Source organism: Carcharhinus amblyrhynchos, chromosome 32, assembly GCF_965287045.1.
Source record: "Carcharhinus amblyrhynchos chromosome 32, sCarAmb.v2.hapA, whole genome shotgun sequence".
Classification (NCBI taxonomy): Eukaryota; Metazoa; Chordata; class Chondrichthyes; order Carcharhiniformes; family Carcharhinidae; genus Carcharhinus; species Carcharhinus amblyrhynchos.
In genome coordinates, this window is record NC_137355.1 from 18,035,935 (window position 1) to 18,055,894 (window position 19,960).

Sequence of the window (19,960 nt, forward strand, 5' to 3'; positions counted from 1 at the left end):
CTAAGCCAACCACTTATATCCCTCTATTCCCCCTTTGTTCACATGCCTATCAAAATAAGTCTTAAATGTGGCTTAAGTAACTGCCTCAAACAACTCACTTAGCAGTGCTTTCCAGGCCCCCACCATCCTCTGTGTAAAAAACTTTCCCTGCACATCTCCACTGAATCTTTCCCCCCTTATCTTGAACAATTCCAACTTATTCAAGCTCCTCTTGGCTCCATACCAAGGAACATCCTAGTAAACCTTTTCTGTACTCTCTCTCCAAAGCCTCCACGTCCTTCTGATAGTGTGGTGACCAGAATTGGATATGACAGCTGATGTGGGTGAGCAATAACCAGAAGAAATGATAACAAGTTTGGGGAAGAGCTACCTTTAGCGTGGTCACTGTGGCTGATAATTCTTAGCTACGAGAAGTAGTAATCAAAAATTTCAGTTCTGGCATCAGCCAACCAATAAATGGGGAAAGATAAAGGTAAACAGAGGGTTGTAAGTGAAATGAAGATGACAACAAACAGCCCTTTGAGCCATATTGTTAATACTATTAGGTTACAGCAGAGGTGGTTAATGTGGAAACCTTTGTACAAAATCAACCAAGATAAAGACACAAGTAGAAAAGTCAACTTCTTCAACAATAATGGGCTCCTTAACTCATTGTTACTAGATTTCTTGCTTACACATGGAGAATGGTCTTGAGGTACCTGGCTGACTGCAAATTTCAATTGAGCCATATTCCAGTTAGGCTTCAGCAGAAGAAGAAAGAAAATTAAAGAAATAAAATCTTTGCAGAATGACATATATGTATATATATATATATACACACACACATATATAGCAATGCCAAAGAGTTATTTTGATAGGGAGTAATCTAATTTTAGGGTTCAAATGATGGTTATAAACCACACAGAATTAGCATTTGTTTTTTACATGACGAGCCTGAGATTAGATTACATTGTAATGAATTCCAGGTATCTTTTATCCTCTGTACAAATCTGAGGCTGAGGTTACATTACTGACTTGCAATTATTCCCAGGTATCCATTTATCCTCTACACATAAATCACGGGAACCCCTCGATCAGTAATCACTTCCAGATATTCAATATTGTCCGTGTAATCTCAGCTACTCAAAACAAACAGAACACCAGTCAATATAAAACATACAATTCATTAACAATTGCCCTCCAGTGGTTTTAATCTATATACTGGAATGGATATGTAAGTGCAGGCAAGATAAGCTTTGACTTATCAAGACTTCTGCTGTAAGGCAAGCTTCACTGACTATTGGAATGTGGATGAACTACAGTTACTGTATTGCATGTGCATGAACTACAGTTACTGTATTAACTACCACATTTAAAACGGTAAAGAAGAGAATTATTTTTAAACCTTATTCCATTTTTCTCCCTTTGTAAGTGTCCTATTGTCTGCTTTGATGTTTTTAAGGACAGTGCTTGTCCGTTGCTCTTCTCATACTACCAGGTGGCATGGTAGGACAGTGGTTAGCACTGCTGCTTCACAGCTCCAGGGACCTGGGTTCGATCCCCGGCTCAGGTCACTGTCTGTGTGGAGTTTGCACATTCTCCTCGTGTCTGCGCGGGTTTCCTCAGAGTTCTCCGGTTTCTTCCCACAGTCCAAAGATGTGCGAGTTAGGTTGATTAGCCATGCTAAAATTGCCCCTTAGTGTACGAGGATGCTTAGGTTAGAGGCATTAGCAGGTAAAATATGTAAGGATATGGGGGTAGGGCCTGGGTGGGATTGTGGTTGGTGCAGACTCAATGGGCCGAAGGGCCTCTTTCTGCACTGTAGGGTTGTATGATTCTATGAATTCACTTTCATTTTACTGTAGTAGCCTCGCCCAGTGTCAGCAAACTATTTGACTGTGAGGACCACCACATATGTGACCAATCTTGTCCTTGCCCAGTGCTCATACAGCTATTTGTAATTGGCAAGGACAGGTAACTAATTGCTTCCTCTCCATCCCAGTGCACTGAGGCTAACTGTTGTGCCTCTACTGCTGCCCAGGCTAAGCATTGTTAACTTATTAAGTTAGTCCTCTGGTCAGTTTGGCTTGGTTGAATGTCAGTTTTACCTACTGGGACATGAGGAAAGTCAGTGTTGGATTGTTTATCACAGCTCAAGTTGATGTGTGAGTGATGCGAAGTACAGTCACCAGTGTGATAATAGCAAAGTGTTGATTAACAGCTGACATGAACTAGCTACTTTATAATGTCGTCAGTGGAGGTCAAGCTCAAGCTACAAATACGCAAAAAAAGGAACAGCTGTAATATTGTGAGTATGTATAACTCTCCACCTGCAATGTGTTGAAAGGGTGGAATTCAGGCTAAAGCCTGTGGTGGGAGTGTTGCTTTCTGTAGAGCCAGAGTAAAAAGTATTTTGGCTGCTTTAAAATCTTGTACGCTGCTTTTTTTTCCCTGCAGCTTTTCAAAATACCAAAATTGCAGAGAATGTACAGCACAAAACAAGCCATTTGGCTTGAATAGTCCATATTTATACAGTAGAATAGAATCCTACAGTACACAAGGAGGCCATTCAGCCCATCGAGTCTGTACCGACCACAATCCCACCCAGGCCCTATACCCGTAACCCGATATATTTACCCTGCCAATCCCCTGTCACTAGGGTCAATTCAGCATGGGCAATCCACCTAACCCGCACATCTTTGGACTGTGGGAGGAAACCGGAGCACCCGGAGGAAACCCATGCAGACACAGAACATGCAAACTCCGCACAGTGACCCGAGCCTGGATTTGAATCTGGGTCCCTGGTGCTGTGAGGCAGCAGTGCTAACCACTATGCCACTGTGCCACCTGCATCGTGCTCCACATAAGACTCTTGGTACCTCTATCAGCATAATCTTCTGTTCCTATATCCCCTGTATTTATCCAGCTTCCTCTTCAATTCATCTATTCTATTTGTTTCTGCTCCTCCTCATGGGAATGAGTTCCACATTTTAAACATTCTATGGATAAAGAATTCATATTTAATTTATTAGTGACTATTACATTTATGGCACCTGGTTTTGGTCTCTCCTCCAAGTTGTGGTAAACCTTATTCTACATCTATCTTACCAAATCCTTCCATAATTTTCAAGACCTCTATCAGGTCAGCCCCTCAAAGAAAACAGCTCCAACCTGTTCAATCTTTCCTGATGGGTATAACGTCTGGTATCATCCTTGTAAATGAATGGACAATTGAGAGGCAAATACATGTCAGACATTCACTGAAGAGTGGATAACTGTGGATGAATATTTATCTGTAGATCACAACTTTATCTTCATTTTTACATTTTAAAAAACGTTCATACAATCTGAGGGGGCCTTCTAACAAGCAATGCATACATCCAATTTCTGCAAAAATGAACCAAGCGCTGGTGTAGTGAGAACCAAAGGAGGAAATTTACTCCATGATACTGATGCCAGTGGGAACAGTTCTCAGTCACTCACCAAACTGACTTTAACAGCACCTCCTTGCCCAACTGCTTCTCCCAGCATGAAAAACAAGTTTTCTAATATCATGGGAATAACACTACTCCCGAGTTTCCCTCACGGCGAACATGGATATATACTGTGCTTTCTTTGTTGCCAAAAATTCAGGAATCACCTCCATAACACTATTATGAGAACGCCAATCACCACAAAGATGCTCCAGAAAGCTGTCCATCTCCATCTTGTTGAGGGCAATGAGAAGTGAGCAACGAATACACATAGAATAGAATCCTTACAATGCAGAAGGAGGCCATTCGGCTTATTGAGTCTGCACCGATCACAACCCCATCCAGGCCCTATCCCCATAACCCCACATATTTACCCCGCTAATCCGCTGACATTAGGATCAACTTAGCACAGCCAATCAATCTAACCTGCATGTCTTTCCAAATGGGGGAGGAAACCAGAGCACCTGGAAGAAACCCACACAGACAGGGAGAGAATGTGCAGACTCTGCACAGATAGTGACCCAAGCCAGGAATCAAACCCGGGTCTCTGGCACTGTGAGGGAGCAGTGCTAACCATTGTGCCGTCCCAAAGTCAGCCTCATCCACATTTGACAAATGAACCTTATAAAAGGACTGGTTCTACAGTTGGTCTCCACACCACTGGGATACAGAGAGGAAAAGTCAACCAAAGTTCCTCATCATAATCCAATGTTGCAGTGTGTGCGAGGACCTTGGGTGAAAGCAGTGATTGAACTGCCTGCCAACACTTAACAATGAGGTTTACACATATAGCACAGTTGCTTGGATGAATTACCATGCGTTTGCTGGATGACTTTGTTTTCATGAAACAGAACTTTCCAAAGAGTTACCTCCTTCAAGAAAGGAGAGAGCTGGCAAAATATAAAAAAAAGTCAAAGCACTCAAGAGGGGAAATTGCATTAAGTAGAACATGGCATGTGTAGCATGTGTTTAAATCACCAGGCATACTATTGGTATTGTAACTGCTACTCTATCTATTATTATTATGTCACTGGGCTTAAACTTGCAGAGTAAATATTTTCATACAAATGAGTGGTTGGAATGTGATCTTTGTTCTTTGTCTGTGCGTTATTTATAAACATGACAATATCAATGAAAGAGGCCGCCACATCGATCATACTTTTACCTATACAAAATTACCAGAATACTTGTTGAATAACCTTTGGCTACTTCACAATCAACATTTGGAATTGCTTTGAACAAAATACTTCAAATTGCTGGGAAACAGCTACATTTACACCTCATCAAAACATGGGGGCAAACTAACTAGGGGGTGACTAAATAGCTGTACTTTATTAAGATAATACAGTTGTGGCCGTTTATCATTGCTTCTGTATGGAAAGTTATTACAGAAAACTCCTAAATAAATGCCTCCTATTCTCTCCCAGTGGCCAAGTGGATAAAGACACCATCTAACATACCTCAACAGAACTTTTTGGGATGAATTCCTGATTTATGCTAAATCAGCTGATCTGAATAAGGGCAGCAAAAGGACAGAACAATCATCTTCAATGCTACTGGGCTCATGATGTGGAAATAACTTGTGATGTCAAGCCTCTTGGAAGTAGTCTTGGTAGGGAGATCTGAGGTCAAAATAGTGGGACAGGAGCAGTGGCAATAGATGAACAGTGGATTTATTAAAGTGATGGCTGAGAGTCAGATTTGCACCAGACATATTCATGTTAATATTATAAATTTAGGTTGAGGCTATATAGGCGGTAGACATTAATTTGATAATTACATCAGTACATGTAAAGAGACACTTATTAACTCTGGTTGAAGAGTATGAAAGTTAGGGTTTCACCTTGTAAATAAATCTGAAATTGAGTTAAGATTGACTTTTGGGGCAGGATTTCCCAGCCGCACTCGCCCCCAAAACCGGAAAATCCCACCTGAGGTCAATGAACCTTTGTACGGTCCACCCTCACCTGCTACAATTCTCAGTCCCCACCCCTTCACGTCCTTCACCACTGGCTATGCGGAGTTTATCAATGGAAGAATCTGAAACTTGGAAGAACTTGAACTGACAAGATGCTACGCATTTGGAGAAAAGTTACAGGCATTATTAAATGATTCAGTCACTTACCGATTAACAATAGCAAAGCAAAGCCGACACATACTGTGCAGCAGGGCTGTAACATTTTGTAGAAAGGAGGCAACTTTAGGTTGTTCGTCAACAGGCCCTTGTATGGAGAGGAAACAGCCATACAACTTGTCAGTGAGTCCAATATATACCACATAGCTAAGAATAGACAGAAAGAACTACATTAGTGTAGACAAGGATGGTTAAATACAAATCTAAGTCGTATGTTGAAAATCTAAAATTTGTATGTACCTACCATTTCTATTATAAATTACCAAGTCATAATATAAATTACCACTTCATAATATAAACTCATGAATATTAAATAAGGTGTAATTACAGCGTGACAAGTGTACATAGGCATTTTTCCTTACAGATGTGGAAGCAGGAATACATAATGGAAGTATGAAATCAAAGACAGAATTGCACTTACCTAGAGGGTTGTGGATGCTCAGTCATTAAGTTATTAGTGTCACAAATAGGCTTAATTAACACTGCAATGAAATTACTGTGAAAATTCCCTAGTCGCCACACTCCAGCACCTGTTTGGGTACACTGTGGGAGAATTTAGCATGGCCAATGCACCTAACAAACATGTCTTTGGGAGGAAACTGGAGCACCTGGAGGAAACCCACGCAGACACGGGGAGAATGTGCAGACTCTGCACAGACAGTGAACCAAGCCGGGAATCGAACCCAGCTTCATGGCGCTGTGAGGCAACAGCGCTGACCACTGCACCACCGCCTTAATTCAAGGCTGAGGTCATTAAGTTTTTGGACATGGGGCCAAAAGACCTATTCCTGATCCAATTTCTTATGATCTATATTGCTTATAAACAATTTTATTAAGCCCATCAAAAGGACAATATCTTGGACAGCTATAGTGATTCTTCTTAGAAAAAGTTATTAAGGCTGTATTTATGGGACTAGATGTGGGTATGCCAGCGTTGGACTGGCGTAAACACAGTAAAAAGTCAGGTGACGAAGGGGCTAACCCCGAAAGCTTGTGAGTCTATTATCAAATAAATCGGTTGGACTAAAACCTGGTGTTGTCAGACTTTTTACTGTGTTTATGGGACTAGAACAGTGTGTCAGGATAAAGTGGCAATGACATTCCCCAGAACCCATGGAACAAGTCCACAGGGACATTCAGGAAAATAGCGTTGCTACTTGTAGAACTCCAGTGACATAATATCAGCACTTCCAGAAAACAAATTGCATTTAAAGAAATCTACTTTTTTCAAGTCATGTACAGCCAGTTAATTCTTGGCCAGAATACTTGATGAAGAGCTTGGGGACAGAGCTGAACTGCTATTGCAATTTGAAGAAAAAAGACTGAAATGGCCTGTTTATTTAGGATATACACACAGCTCCAGTCACACAGTAATAACAGACTGGGGGGAGCGGTGGCTGGTCAACTTCCCCTAAATCCCCAAAATTGCATGACCATTTCAAAGCAACTTGACAAATGAGGTGGTGACTGGGGGAGATAAATAAAAATTAAAGGTTTAAAATGAGAGAGATAGATATTAACCAAAGGTTGAAGAACAACGCTTGGGTTTAAATTGTAGTTGGTTCCTACTGTCGCTTAACTCTCTTCTCTCGTCCGCACCTTCCACTGCAGTGAATTTATTTTTAAGACTTACGGTTGCCTTTCTCAGGAACAATAACATTACACAGAACCAACAGAAAAAAATTATATATATGTTTCAAAATCTCGCAGATCAACTGAACTGCAGTGAGTTAAATGTTGTAGCCACTTTGTATACAGCACAATTCCACAAACAGCTATGATGAGAATAAATGATAGTGTTGGCTCCCAGAATATTTGAGGCCAGAACACAACTGGAATCCTCCACTCTTAATATAGGATCCTTAATAATGCAACAAATGCATTGGTTCATAAGAGTACAGGAATGCTAAAGTTTGTTTAATAGTCACAAGTAGGCTTACATTAACACTGCAATGAGGTTACTGTGACAATCCCCGAGCCACCACACTCCGGTGCCTGTTCGGGAGGATTTAGCATGACCAATGCATCTAACCAGCATGTCTTTCAGACTGTGGGAAGGAACCGGAGCACCAGGAGGAAACCCACGCAGACAGGGGTAGAACGTGCAAACTCCGCACAGATAGTGACCCAAGCCAGGAATCAAACCCAGGTCCCTGGCACTGTGAGGCAGCAGTGCTAACCACTGTGCCACCGTGCCATCCTAAAATGCACCATTTTGCCACTCCTGTTTTGGCTACACCAGAATGTTAACGTGAATGAGCCCATATCCCTGGGGCGAAGCTCCAACAGAAAAATCTTCTGATTCAGGAGGAACTGAGCTCAGATCTTTTCCAAAAATAATATTTATTGAAAGAAACATTGGCATTGAGAGTGCAGGCAAATCTCATCTTGATAATGTGACCCCACAGGATTCAATTAGATCCAAACAAGTGGCCCACTGAGGCAAAATGTTCAGACATCCTTTCTACAAAGGGCTTTATGAAATGAATATGGCTGGCATCAATCCAGTTCCTGGTGGGGTGGGTATGGGGCAGAATGAATTCTGCAGCTATTTGTCTGAAAACAGTATACTACACAGGCAGGACAGAGAATGGTGATTGCAGAAAAATGATAGAGAAAAGACACTGTTACACAGGGGAGGGGGTCTTCTTTGGCACTTGGAGCTAAGGTACATGAGGCAAGAGGGAAAGAAGTCAGCCATGGTTCCTCTTGTTGGTTGCTGTTCTGTGACCTACTGCAGGACAGGCTGCATTTGGGAAAGTCCGCTGAGGTGAGATTTTGATTGCTTCTAATGCCCTTCAATTATTGACTACCGATGGCTGAATGTCAAGACCCTAATATGAAGAATCATTATTTAGCCAAGGTACTTCAGAGATAATGCGATTTAAGGAACGGTACTCAAGCAATGCTTAGAAGTTGGAAGGCAGGGATGGAGTGGCACAAAATAAAGGAAGTTGTTTAGGAGGAGGCTTGAAGTAAAGAACTACTGCAGTGGGCTAAAAAGTTGATATTCTTCATTCTCTAGGGGGGAAAGCTCATGAAAAAGCGGCTTGGTCAACAAAGGCAGCAATTTGATTTGAGATTATTGAAAGAACAGTTTACCTTTTTCCTAGGACAAAAAGCTTTTATTCTTCCCACTCTAAAGCCTGGTCATTTAATACAAAACACTATCCTGTAATTTGTACCCAAAACACCCAAAGGGAAACCCAATACTTAACCTAACAGGTAGTCTTTCCAGACAGTCTTGTCATTATACCATTTCTAATTTGTCTATTTGAGACTGCGTCTAAACTGCATTCTCTCACTGTCCAGAATCTGCAACAAATCACTCCTAATTGTGTCTTCACCCTGTCACAGTTTCTATGGCAGCTCTACGTCCTGTCCACCTCTTACAATGCCGCAGGTATTAGACAGTCTGAGTTTACCCTGAGCCGCTGGCATTATCCAAGTTCAGTGTAGCTGACATCTTCAGAAGACAGACCCATCAATCAGTAGACCTCCCACCTTAATGCTGTACACTCCCTTTGCAGTCACCCAACTATTTTCCACAACTACATTAACATAACAGATCTTTTCTTGCTGACATCTTCATTTCTTTCCCCCTTGATTTTCCCCCTACCTTTTCTGAAGGAGCCGACTCCGGCTGGGCTATTTCTTGCTGCTCTGGCAACTTGCTGGTGCTTTACACAAGTGGTTATTCTTCACCTCAAGAGTGTCAGCCGACTATTTTCCTCAGGGCAGGGCAATTACAGTCCCAACCCTCCCCTGACATCCACAAATCCTTTTCGTAATCATGGTTACAGGATTTTGATTAGAAAGAGGAATCCTGCCTGATTATCTCTCGCTCCCAAGCCCCCAACCCCTGATCACTGAGACAAATAGTACCCACTATTCAGAGTCAGCCCATCTCTCGAAAGGTGCACTGACTGCAATTAATTAAGGTTGCGCTGACGCTAGAACTTCAGTGCTGTTCAGCACTAAAGCTTTAGTGTAAATTCAGAGTCAGAATGAAACCTGACTCTGGAGTAAAAGAGGTGAAAGGTTTCCCCAGATAGCATGTGGCAGCAGATGGAATGTAACTTAAGCATGGTGTCAAACAGATTTAAATCCATTCAGGGGACTTACTACACTTTCTGCGCAGCTTTTAAGCTACCTGCAGTTAACTTAAATGCTTAGGCAGTGTGGATATTGCTATCACATCCTCTAAACAGCTCAATTTTAAATGTTGAAGCTCAACATGCAAGTCTAGCCAAATGTATGGATATAAAAACTGGAGTTCCAACCAACCAGTGTAAACAGCTGCTGGTCATGAAGACTTCAACATAAAACTGAATGCTCACAGACTGAACCTCGACATATTTAGCTAATTCAATCAACAAGACACTTCAGGAAGGAAGAATGGAAAATCTCTGCAAATCTTTTCCTAACATGCACCCAGTTATCTGTTTTTTTTTCTTACTTTCTCTTTGATGGAAAAAGAAACCACAATTAACTCTTGCACAGCTGCCAAAATCTGCCTTCAGATTAAGTTGTAAGAAAACTAATTTAGTTTCTCCCCACTCCTTGTTTTGAATATTACAGAAAATACTGGAATGAGTCAGCAGGTTCAGCAGCATGTATGAAAAGTTAGCATTTCAGGTTGGTAGCCTTTCTTCAGAGCATAATTGGTTTGAAATATTCTCTCTCCACAGATGCTGCTTGATCTGCTGTGTATTTCCAACATTTCCCCTTCGTATGCCCAATTTCCAGAATTCGCAGTATTTTGTCTTTGCCTTTAAGCTTATTTATTATTGTCATAAGTAGGCTTACATCAACATCACAATGAAGTCACTATGTTGCCACACTCCAGTGCCCGTTCGGGTACACCGAGGGAGAACTGAGCATGACCAATACCTCTAACCAGCACTTCTTTTGGATTGTGGGAGGAAACCAGAACACCAAGAGGAAATCCATGCAGACACGGGGAGAACGTGCAAACTCTATACAGACGCTGACTCAAGCCGGAAATCGAACCCAAGTCCCTGGTGCTCTGAGGCAGTAGTGCTGACCACTGTGCCACCGTGCTACCCCACACACAGATATCCCATTCCACTTTCTCCTGATATATAAAGGATTAAAATTGATTGCGGTTTTCCCATTGGATACTCACTAGTCCAAGTTTGTCAACCCATCATGTACAGGAAATTCGAGACTGGTGGGTTCCAAAGCAGGAAAACCCCCAGTCCTTACATTGGCAGGGATGGGAAAGGCGACTATTTACCAGGATTTGTGCTAGAATCATTTGCCAAGCCCAAAAGAGAATAGTGGCAGGTTTGGGTGATCTGAATATGGCTCGAGGTCCGACATTTGCTTCTCTCTGTTAATGCTCGTTCAGTAAGAAGTTTCACAACAATTGGTTAAAGTCCAACAGGTTTATTTGGTAGCACAAGCTTTTGGAGTGTCACTCCTTCAGACTCACCTAAACTGTCGAGCAATTGATTTTAATGCATTTTGATCAACAGTAAGGGAAACATCCAGCAGAAACTGTATGGCTTTTCAGTGCAGGGTATGCGGGAAGCTTATACAATAACGTCTGATCCCTTCTTCAGTGAGAACTTGTAATGTTAAAGTGACTGAAACAAAACCCTCTGGTTGGATGCCCCAGTACATGTGTGAATTAGAATTGATGTGGAGATGCTGGTGTTGGACTGGGGTGGGCACAGTAAGGAGTCTCATAACACCAAGTTAAACTCCATGCAGACAAAGACCCAAGCTGGGAATCGAACCCGGGTACCTGGCACTGTGAAGAAGCAGTGCTAACCACTGCGCCACCATGCTGCCCATAAGTTGTGTTAAATGGGAGTGTTTTTTGCAGAAAGAACTACAGTAGTGCAGAACAGATTCTCTGATCCTGATTCCCTTCACGCTTGGCTGTGAGCCTGACAACAGTGACTTTATCCTACTAAGTAAAATGAAGAGTGTCTATAAAGTAGGACTCCCAAATCAAGTGGCAACAGACTACCCAGAATTCAGTTGAGAAGCACTTGTTTTTGGTGGACACGTGAGGGAATTCTTTATCCTTCCAACTCAATGAGAATTTGAAATTTTCAAATGATTGACACCAAACACTGCGAGCAATTGTATAAAACCCAATGGTGCAAATCAACACCAGCAGTCAGAGCAGCAACAATATCAGAGCGGGATCGTGTTTGTCACTCCACGTATTGTTTCGGGTCTCGGATGTTTTAGTCACTTCCTTCCCTTAGGCTATCTAAGTCTGCTTCAGTCATTTCTCACCTTACTATAGATTCAGTTGCTTATTCTGCGTGAACTCCGACCTCAGCCTTCCTGAATGCTTCTGGCTACGGTTGCCATGCATTACCTGGGACTGCTTGCACAGGATACACTGAACAATATTCAGCAAACGCCACAATGGAGGCTCAGGGGGAATAATTACTGTCCATTTCATTCTTTTGTCCACAACTCAAAGGAATTGTGGACAGCCTGCAAATACCTTCGCACCTCAAGCAAGAAACAAAAGTTAGGAAGACGTGTATATCCGTCTTTAAAAGAAAAAGTCCATTGAAAAAATACACTCTTCAGAAACTCAGGCAAATTAAACAGTTGAAGTGCCTTAATTACACAAATTAACTCTATCAAAATAGGACATTATATTGAGAGTTTGTAAATCAGATATCCTAAAGGTGAAGTTCTCCAACTTAAGATATAAATATTAATCCTGCATATTGGTCTGTTTTGGATATTATTAGTTTCCACACATTTAAAATGGAGCAAGTTGGGGTGACATGATACACAATCATTTTTATTCCTTCTCATCCAGGTTTTTCTACTTTTTAAATTGTGTAGGTACAGGTCTGATGGGCCCAAAAGATCTCCCTGCATTGCTGCGAAATTCAGCTATTCTGGTCCTTAACCTTCCCTTCTCCTAAACATGGAACACAGCAGAGCAGGCCGAAAGTGAAATCCTTTCATGAGTGAAGTGGCTTTAGGATGATGTGTGGAAATAATCCACCCCTCTTTGCCAGATTTAATGATCCACTTAGCTAAGCCAGTCAGGTCTGCAATACTCCAGGAGACTTTTGATGATTGGCCAGCCAGCTTGGCTTCGAAATAGAAGCAGAAATGGGCCTCTTTGGCTGGGATTATTCTCACTTGACTCCTAATAGCATTGCAAGTAAATGCCATACAGGGTAGGCTGATTCTGCCTAGACAACTGGCAGGAAGCTTATCAATTGTCTGTATTGGCAAGCTAAACTGAGAGTTGGTTAAACCCCAGTAGTATGTTGGGGCAGCATAGTGGCACATGATTAGCACTGCTGCCCCACAGCACCAGGGGCCTGGGTTCGATTCCGGCTTGGGTCACAGTCTGTGTGGAATTTGCATGTTCTCCCTGTGTCTACGTGGGTTTCCTCTGGGTGCTCCAGCTTCCTCCCACAGTCTAAAGATCAAAGAATCATAGAACACTACAATGCAGAAGGAGGCCATTTGGTCCATTGAGCCTGCACCGACAATAATCCCAGCCAGACCCTATCCCCATTACCCCACATATCTACCCTGCTAATCCCTGTAACTAATGCATCCTGGGACACTAAGGGACAATTTAGCATGGCCAATGCACCTAACCTGCATATCTTTGGACAAGATGTGCTGGTTAGGTGGATTGGTCGTGCTAAATTGCCCCTTAAGGGACCTGGGTTTGATTTCCAGCTTGGATCACTTTCTGTATGGAGTCTGCACGTTCTTCCTGTGTCTGTGTGGGTTTCCTCTGGGTGCTCCGATTTCTTCCCACAGCGTGAAAGATGTGCTGGTTAGGTGCACTGGCCGTGCTAAATTCTCTCTCAGTGTACCCGAGCAGGCACCAGAATGGGGCAACTAGGGGATTTTCAGAGTAACTTCATTGCGGTGTTAAGGTAAAACTGCTTGTGACATTAATTAATAAACTTTACTCTTGTGAATGCTTTGGGTCACTAAAGCCTGAGTTTAACCAACTTGTGCTTAAACTGTCTAGTTATGGATAAGCAGATGTACATCTGAGGCAGGGTGTGTGTACACTATATTTGTCAAAGAGAATTATTATTTGCAGTTCCTTACAAGGACTCTTCAACATTCTGACAGGGAGATATCTGACCAACAGAATATGTAATGGGGCAATTCTTTGTGCATGAGCCGGCAACTGAGTTGTTGACAAGCTATATGACAGACTGGGAGCATTAGAATCATAATGGGTTTGGCCCTGTCATGTGAGATGGCCAAACCCCACACTTCCATGAGGCATCACAGGGATGAGGATTTGGAGCCTGGCTGATTCTTGTCCTTTCCTAGCCGTGAGGCACAAATTGAACCATTTTCTCCTTGCTCATAGAATCATAGAATCCTACAGTGCAGGAGGAGGCCATTCGGTTCATCGTATTGGCACTGACCACAATCCCACCCAGGCCCTAACCCCAAAGCCCTATGCATTTACTCTAGCTAGTCCCCCTGACACTAAGGGGCAATTTAGCATGGCCAATCCACCTAACCCACACACCTTGTCCAAAGATGTGCGGGTTAGGTGCATTGGCAATACTAAATTGTCCCTTAGTGTCCTGGGATGCATAGGTTAGAGGGATTAACGGGGTAAATATGTGGGGTAATGGGGATAGGGTCTGGGTGGGATTATTGTCGGTGCAGACTCGATGGGTCAAATGGCTTCCTTCTGCACTGTAGGGTTTCTATGATTGTGGGAGGAGACCGGAGCACCTGGGGAAATCCACGTAGACATGGGGAGAGTGTGCGAACTCCACACAGATAGTGACCCAAGCTGGAATTGAATCCAGGTCCCTGCCGCTGTGAGACAGCAGTGCTACCCACTGTGCCATTGTGCCACTCAACTCAATCCTACCAGAGTTTGGTTAGCTTATTACAGGCAAAGGTTCATAAGAGCAACAGAGTTCATTTATCTCTTGAGCTGATTGTGGGTTGTTGGCCCTGAAGTGGAGGGATTAAATGACACAGAAAGAAGCAACATGGAAATTCTATAATAATTCACTCTTATACAGTGAGTGAAAAAGGAGGGAGTTGTGCACAGCAAAAAATTAAAGACACAGCCAAGTAAATAGATGTTTTGGGGACTTCACAAGTCAGGAATGGAAGTAGCAGAGAACATGGATTTTTGAAGCATCCCAGAGAACAAAGAAGTAATCACTGAAAAAAGAACTTGGGGGCAAATTGGGAAATTGGATGAGGTCACATGTCGGCCAGACCAGAGAAGGACAACAAATTTCCTTCCTTAAAGGATATTAAATATGTTTTTTTTATGATAATCAACATTATTACACTTTTAATTCTTGATTTTATTGAAATCAAATTTCACCATCTGCCATGGTGGGATTAGTTCCTGGGTCGCAAGAGCATTACCTTGGATTACCACATAGTCAGACAAATAAAACGTTTATAATACAATAATACATCTACAACTGCACATATTTTACTCCCTACTTTCTTAAATAGTCCCTGCCTTCACCTGATGAGATCCTGTATCCTGCTGATGCAGAGCTCATTCTGTGAAAGGTTATTTTTCATTTCCTGTCCTGATTTCTTTGGTGTGCCAGGCTGGCTGTTGGCCTCGGGGAGATTGCTGGCCAAGCACCCAAGCACAGTGGCGCAGGTTTGCAGGAGTCCTGTGGTCAGCCCTTCAAACACTTGTTTGCTCACACTCTTTCCAAAGATGGCTTCGTCTTCTGCAGGCACGAAAAGCTACAAAACAAAAAGAAATGTGAAACATCAGAATGGAATACTTGGGTTTAGACCCAATTAGGTTGCCCAGCTTGAAATTTTCTGAAATGTAAAAGCACTTTAAACCATATTGGATTTTTCACCCTGATTTGGGAGTGCCAACTTTGTCTACCATTCTTCCCCGTTTACACTCAAGAGCTGAAATCATTAGCCCTGCTCAGCTCCAGAGCATTGTATAAAGAGTACAAACATACTTTGCTTGTGTTTATTGGCTCTCTGCGATTCCATTGATTCTTTTGCGCTATGGTATGCAGCTGCTTAAGACAGTGCCATTTGTTTGCTAATTCATTGCATTCCTCTAATCTAGAAGCACTTCAAATCTGACATCAAAAAAATCATGGTGCAGAGATGCCGACGTTGGACTGGGCTAAACACAGTAAGAAGTCTCACAGCACTAGGTTAAAGTCCAACAGGTTTATTTGGTAGCACAAGTCACTAGCTTTCACAGTGCTGCCCCTTCATCAGGTAAGTGGAAGTTCTGTTCACAAACAGGGCACATAAAGACACAAACTCAATTTACAAAATAATAGTTGGGATGCAAGACTTGCATTCCAACCAAAATTTTTTTGTAAATTCAGTGTGCCTTCTAACACCCTGTTTGTGAACGGAACTTCCACATACCTGATGAAGGGGCAGCGCTCCGAAAGCTAGTGACTTGTGCTACCAAATAAACCTGTTGGACTTTAACCTGATGTTGAGAGACTTCTTCTGTCTAGACTCACCAGCCAGGGGAAACATCCAATCCACACCCACCCTGTCATGCCTTGTAAGAATTTATAAGTTTCAATGAAGATAATTCCTGCCCTGACTCGGATTTGAATTGAGGTTGCGGTGGCTTCAATGCAGAATGCGAACCAATATATGATCACAACATTACATAGTCCAAAGATATGCAGGTTTGATGGATTGGCCATGCTAAATTGTCCCTTGGTGTCGGAGGGAGTAGCTAGGCTAAATGCATGGGGTAATGGGGGTAAGGCCTGGATGGGATTGTGGTCAGTACAGACTCGTTGGGCTGAATGGCTTCCTTCTGCACTATAGGATTCTATGATCAGCTGTTGAATAGCAAAATAGCAATTAAGATTTTGTTGGGGCCTCCAGCATCCACATTAAATGCCATGTCCTTTCTGTGTAAAGCACCTTATTTTTGAGCATCATCGATAATTCAGGTGCATTGGTGACTTATGAATTATGATTCTTAAATTATTGTTTCAACAGATGTTGAAATGAATGATGATAGGACATTAAAACCCTTCTAGCCCATGATAAAACTTATGAAAATAGCACACTGTTCTTGCTCCTTTCCCTAAACATCCTTACCATGGAACCTTAACGTTCCCTCAATATTTCCATTTTGTTGGCATGTACTTCAGTTTATCTCTCGACAGTTGCTCTGTTGTAATGTCCCTTACTCTTTCTGCAGCTGAATACAGCTTTCTTGTTAGACTTCACTCCTAACCAAATCGTAAGATGTTTTCCTTTCTCTCCTCCTTCAACAGCTTCTCTTACTTCTCTTTTAAATGCTGAACCTTTTTTACGTTCTCTCCTCGGTTTCAATAAAGACCATCTTGACTTCCCTTAAGCTTGGTTAATCTTTCCTCAGTCTTGTTTTGACCTTTCGTGATTTCCCCTGCGAGTTTCCTTGCCTCTTCACTAAATGAGCTGCCTTGCCAACATCCACTGGTCGGATACAGAACAGTGAAACCTAATAGCACACAGCTCAAACTACAGAAGACAAAATTGTAAAACTGTCTTGAAATTTTAAATTGACATGGCATTGCCTGTCCTCACAGCCAATTTACCAACTTGAAGCTTACGGAATCAAATCTTCAGGCACACATTTGGTTTTAAATTATTTACTGCAGCTTTTTTACATTAAACTTGTACTGGGTCAAGTTCACTTTTAAGTTTCATTTTCCATTCTAGGCTAGAAACTTTTCTAGGCTACACTTGAAAAGTACTTGGTTAGCTGTAATGTACTTTGGGACATCTGAAGTCATGAAAAGCATTATAAAAATGGTAGCCCTTTTTTTGATTTTAATTCGTTATCTGATGCCCATATCCAATTATTTAAACTTCTCATCCTACGATATTCCTGTGTTCAAAAATGTTCCTGTGAAGTGCTCTGGGATGTCTTACTACATTGAAGATTGTGCACAGCTCTTATCCTGTCTGGTGTATAGTCCACTATTTTGTCTGGATCAGATCTGTCAACCAATTCAAATATTGAGGCCAAATTTAATTGTTTCTTAGGCTATCAATTGTAATTGCAATGCTAGTTGTTTGATTTTCTTAAATCAGATATCAGTAGACTAATCAGGGCACAGGTTGCATCATACCACAATTCAATCCTGTCCATACCAGATGTCCATAGGTACATGTTTCAGCAGTCACTGCATAGTAATCAGGAGCAAGTATATGAACAGTGTTCTCTTTTTCTCTTCACTCTTGGAACATTGAGGGAGATGCTAACAAATTGTAGTACTGGTCTACTTACCAGCTAAATTAGCACAGACCAAAGATGGAAGCTGGAACGTTCTTATTCACTATAGCACATCTTCACAGCAAGAAGTCCATTTACCATCACTACCAGAGGAGTACCTGAAGACATTTAAAGTCGTTCTTGTTTTTCCTTTGTTCTTGAATATTGCTGGCAAGTCCAGCATTTGTTGCCTATACCTAATTGACCTCAAGAAGGTGGTAAGCCTCCTTCTTGAACCACTGCAGCCCACGTGATGTAGGTACGCCCACAGTCTGTTAAGGAGGGAGTTCCAGGACTCTGAACAACAGTAAAGAACAGCGATATGATTCTGAGGCAGGGAGATGCTTGACTTGAAGGGAGGGGGCCTTGCAGGTGGTGATGTTCCAATGTGTCTACTTTCTAATTGTCTACATTTGCTGGATGTATAAACAAATTCATTTCTCTGGCCTTTCACCCTTCATGACACATCTGTTATGTTGGGTTGCTTAATAGATCCCCTTCTGTCCTTCCAGGTAGACACTGGGGTTCTAAAAGGTGCTTTCAAAACTGTCCTGGGTATATTGTTGCATTGCTTCTTGTAGTTGGTACAGATTGTTGCCACTGTGCGCCAATGCCCCTGTGAAGATACCATACTAGAGGCTATGTAAGTCCTACCATTAATGCATTTCCAGTGAGGTCTTTTTAAGCCCCTCTAATTTTTGTGAACTCACTGAAAAAAGTCCCCTATTACCGAGCAGTTCATTCCCAATGAGTGTCTTTCAAATCAGTGGCTGGTTGGATTCAGAATTGTCAATCATTGACCAAATTACAAACATGAAACTTTAAACAGTCTGTTACCATGGCAATATAGCCAATAGATATTATAATGTGCATCAAGACTGACAAGCTGGCTTTCACCATGCTTCAGACTGGCTTGCAAGACCCATCACTTAAGATGCCTGATTCGCTCTCTCAGTCACTTTAACATAATTTCTCTCCTTTCTCTCTTTTATGGCCTTAATAAGGTAGAGACTCTTCTTTGTCATACACAATGAGAAGCATCTGTTGCAAAAGTATACAGAACCCTTATGTTTGGGATGATAAGCCAGCTGCAAGCCCTCCTTTAACATTTTATGATCTGTGCTTCATCTTAATGGTTTCACTCTTTAGCTGAAAGGGGATGAAGAGGAATAAAAGGTATCTTAAAAGACCAACGCTAGAGAGTAAGATGAAGCACTTGAATTGTCAAGTACTTATCCCCCCTTATATACAAAACAGTAAGACATGAAAGGTGTAATTTTTTAAAAATGTGCTGATTTCAAACTATGCAGAATGCATCAGTTACTTGCAGGTACAAAAAATGAAGATCCTTCTGACCAATATATGTGAAACACATGTATGTGCTTTCAGCCAAGATTGATTTTCTCAACTCTGGCAACTTTACTGCTGACTGCTTTGGCAAAGACATTATACAGGACACATTTCTCCTTGCAGTGATGCTTCTTTTTAAATGTTCACTGAAGGATTACTTGAGCGTTAAATTCTTGCTATCAAATGGAAAGAAAACCCATAGTTTTAAACATTACTCCCATTGAGCGCAATGGTGTTCCAATTATTGCACAAAGCATTTTCCAATTGTCTACACTTGCTGGATGTATAAAGAAATCCATTTCTCTGGCCTTTCACCCTTCATGACACTTCTGTTGTGTTGGGCTGCTTAACAAATCCCCTTCTGCCTTTAAAAGAGTAGTTCTAAATAAATCTCTCATCATCTCCGAGCACAGATATTCCCTTAGTCCACTCCCAATTACATTTCCTCAAATCTGAAGGCCACCAATTGGAGCGCATCTGGCACACATCTGGTCTAATAGTTTAGATCTGCGTCAAAGATAGCAAGTTTTATCATGCCACACTCTCATTATCCAAAACAATCTTGCCACACATGGATCATCCTGGACTGCAAAGACAACTCCAGGCTCTCTTTCTCCATTATTAACTGCTTCCTCAGATCCCTATCTTGCACCACTCCATCTGTACCTATTCCAATACCAAGAACAACAAATTCATGGATCTCTGCTTCTAAGACTGATGTCCATGCAGTTGCTGCTGACTCCATCCCACTTTCCTCTGCCCTTACAT

At 41.9% G+C, this 19,960-nt stretch overlaps 1 protein-coding gene across 1 annotated transcript in view; it reads right to left on the minus strand.

The window, feature by feature from the left end:
- The window catches only part of scaper (S-phase cyclin A-associated protein in the ER), a 359,135-nt gene that overhangs the window by 49,508 nt on the left and 289,667 nt on the right, over positions 1-19,960 (minus strand). The window contains exons 25-26 of the mRNA XM_080216291.1: positions 15,089-15,321; positions 5,578-5,733 (exon numbers count right to left, since the gene is read on the minus strand). Of these exons, the coding sequence (XP_080072417.1) occupies positions 5,578-5,733; positions 15,089-15,321 (389 nt within the window). The remainder of the gene's footprint in view (positions 1-5,577; positions 5,734-15,088; positions 15,322-19,960) is intronic.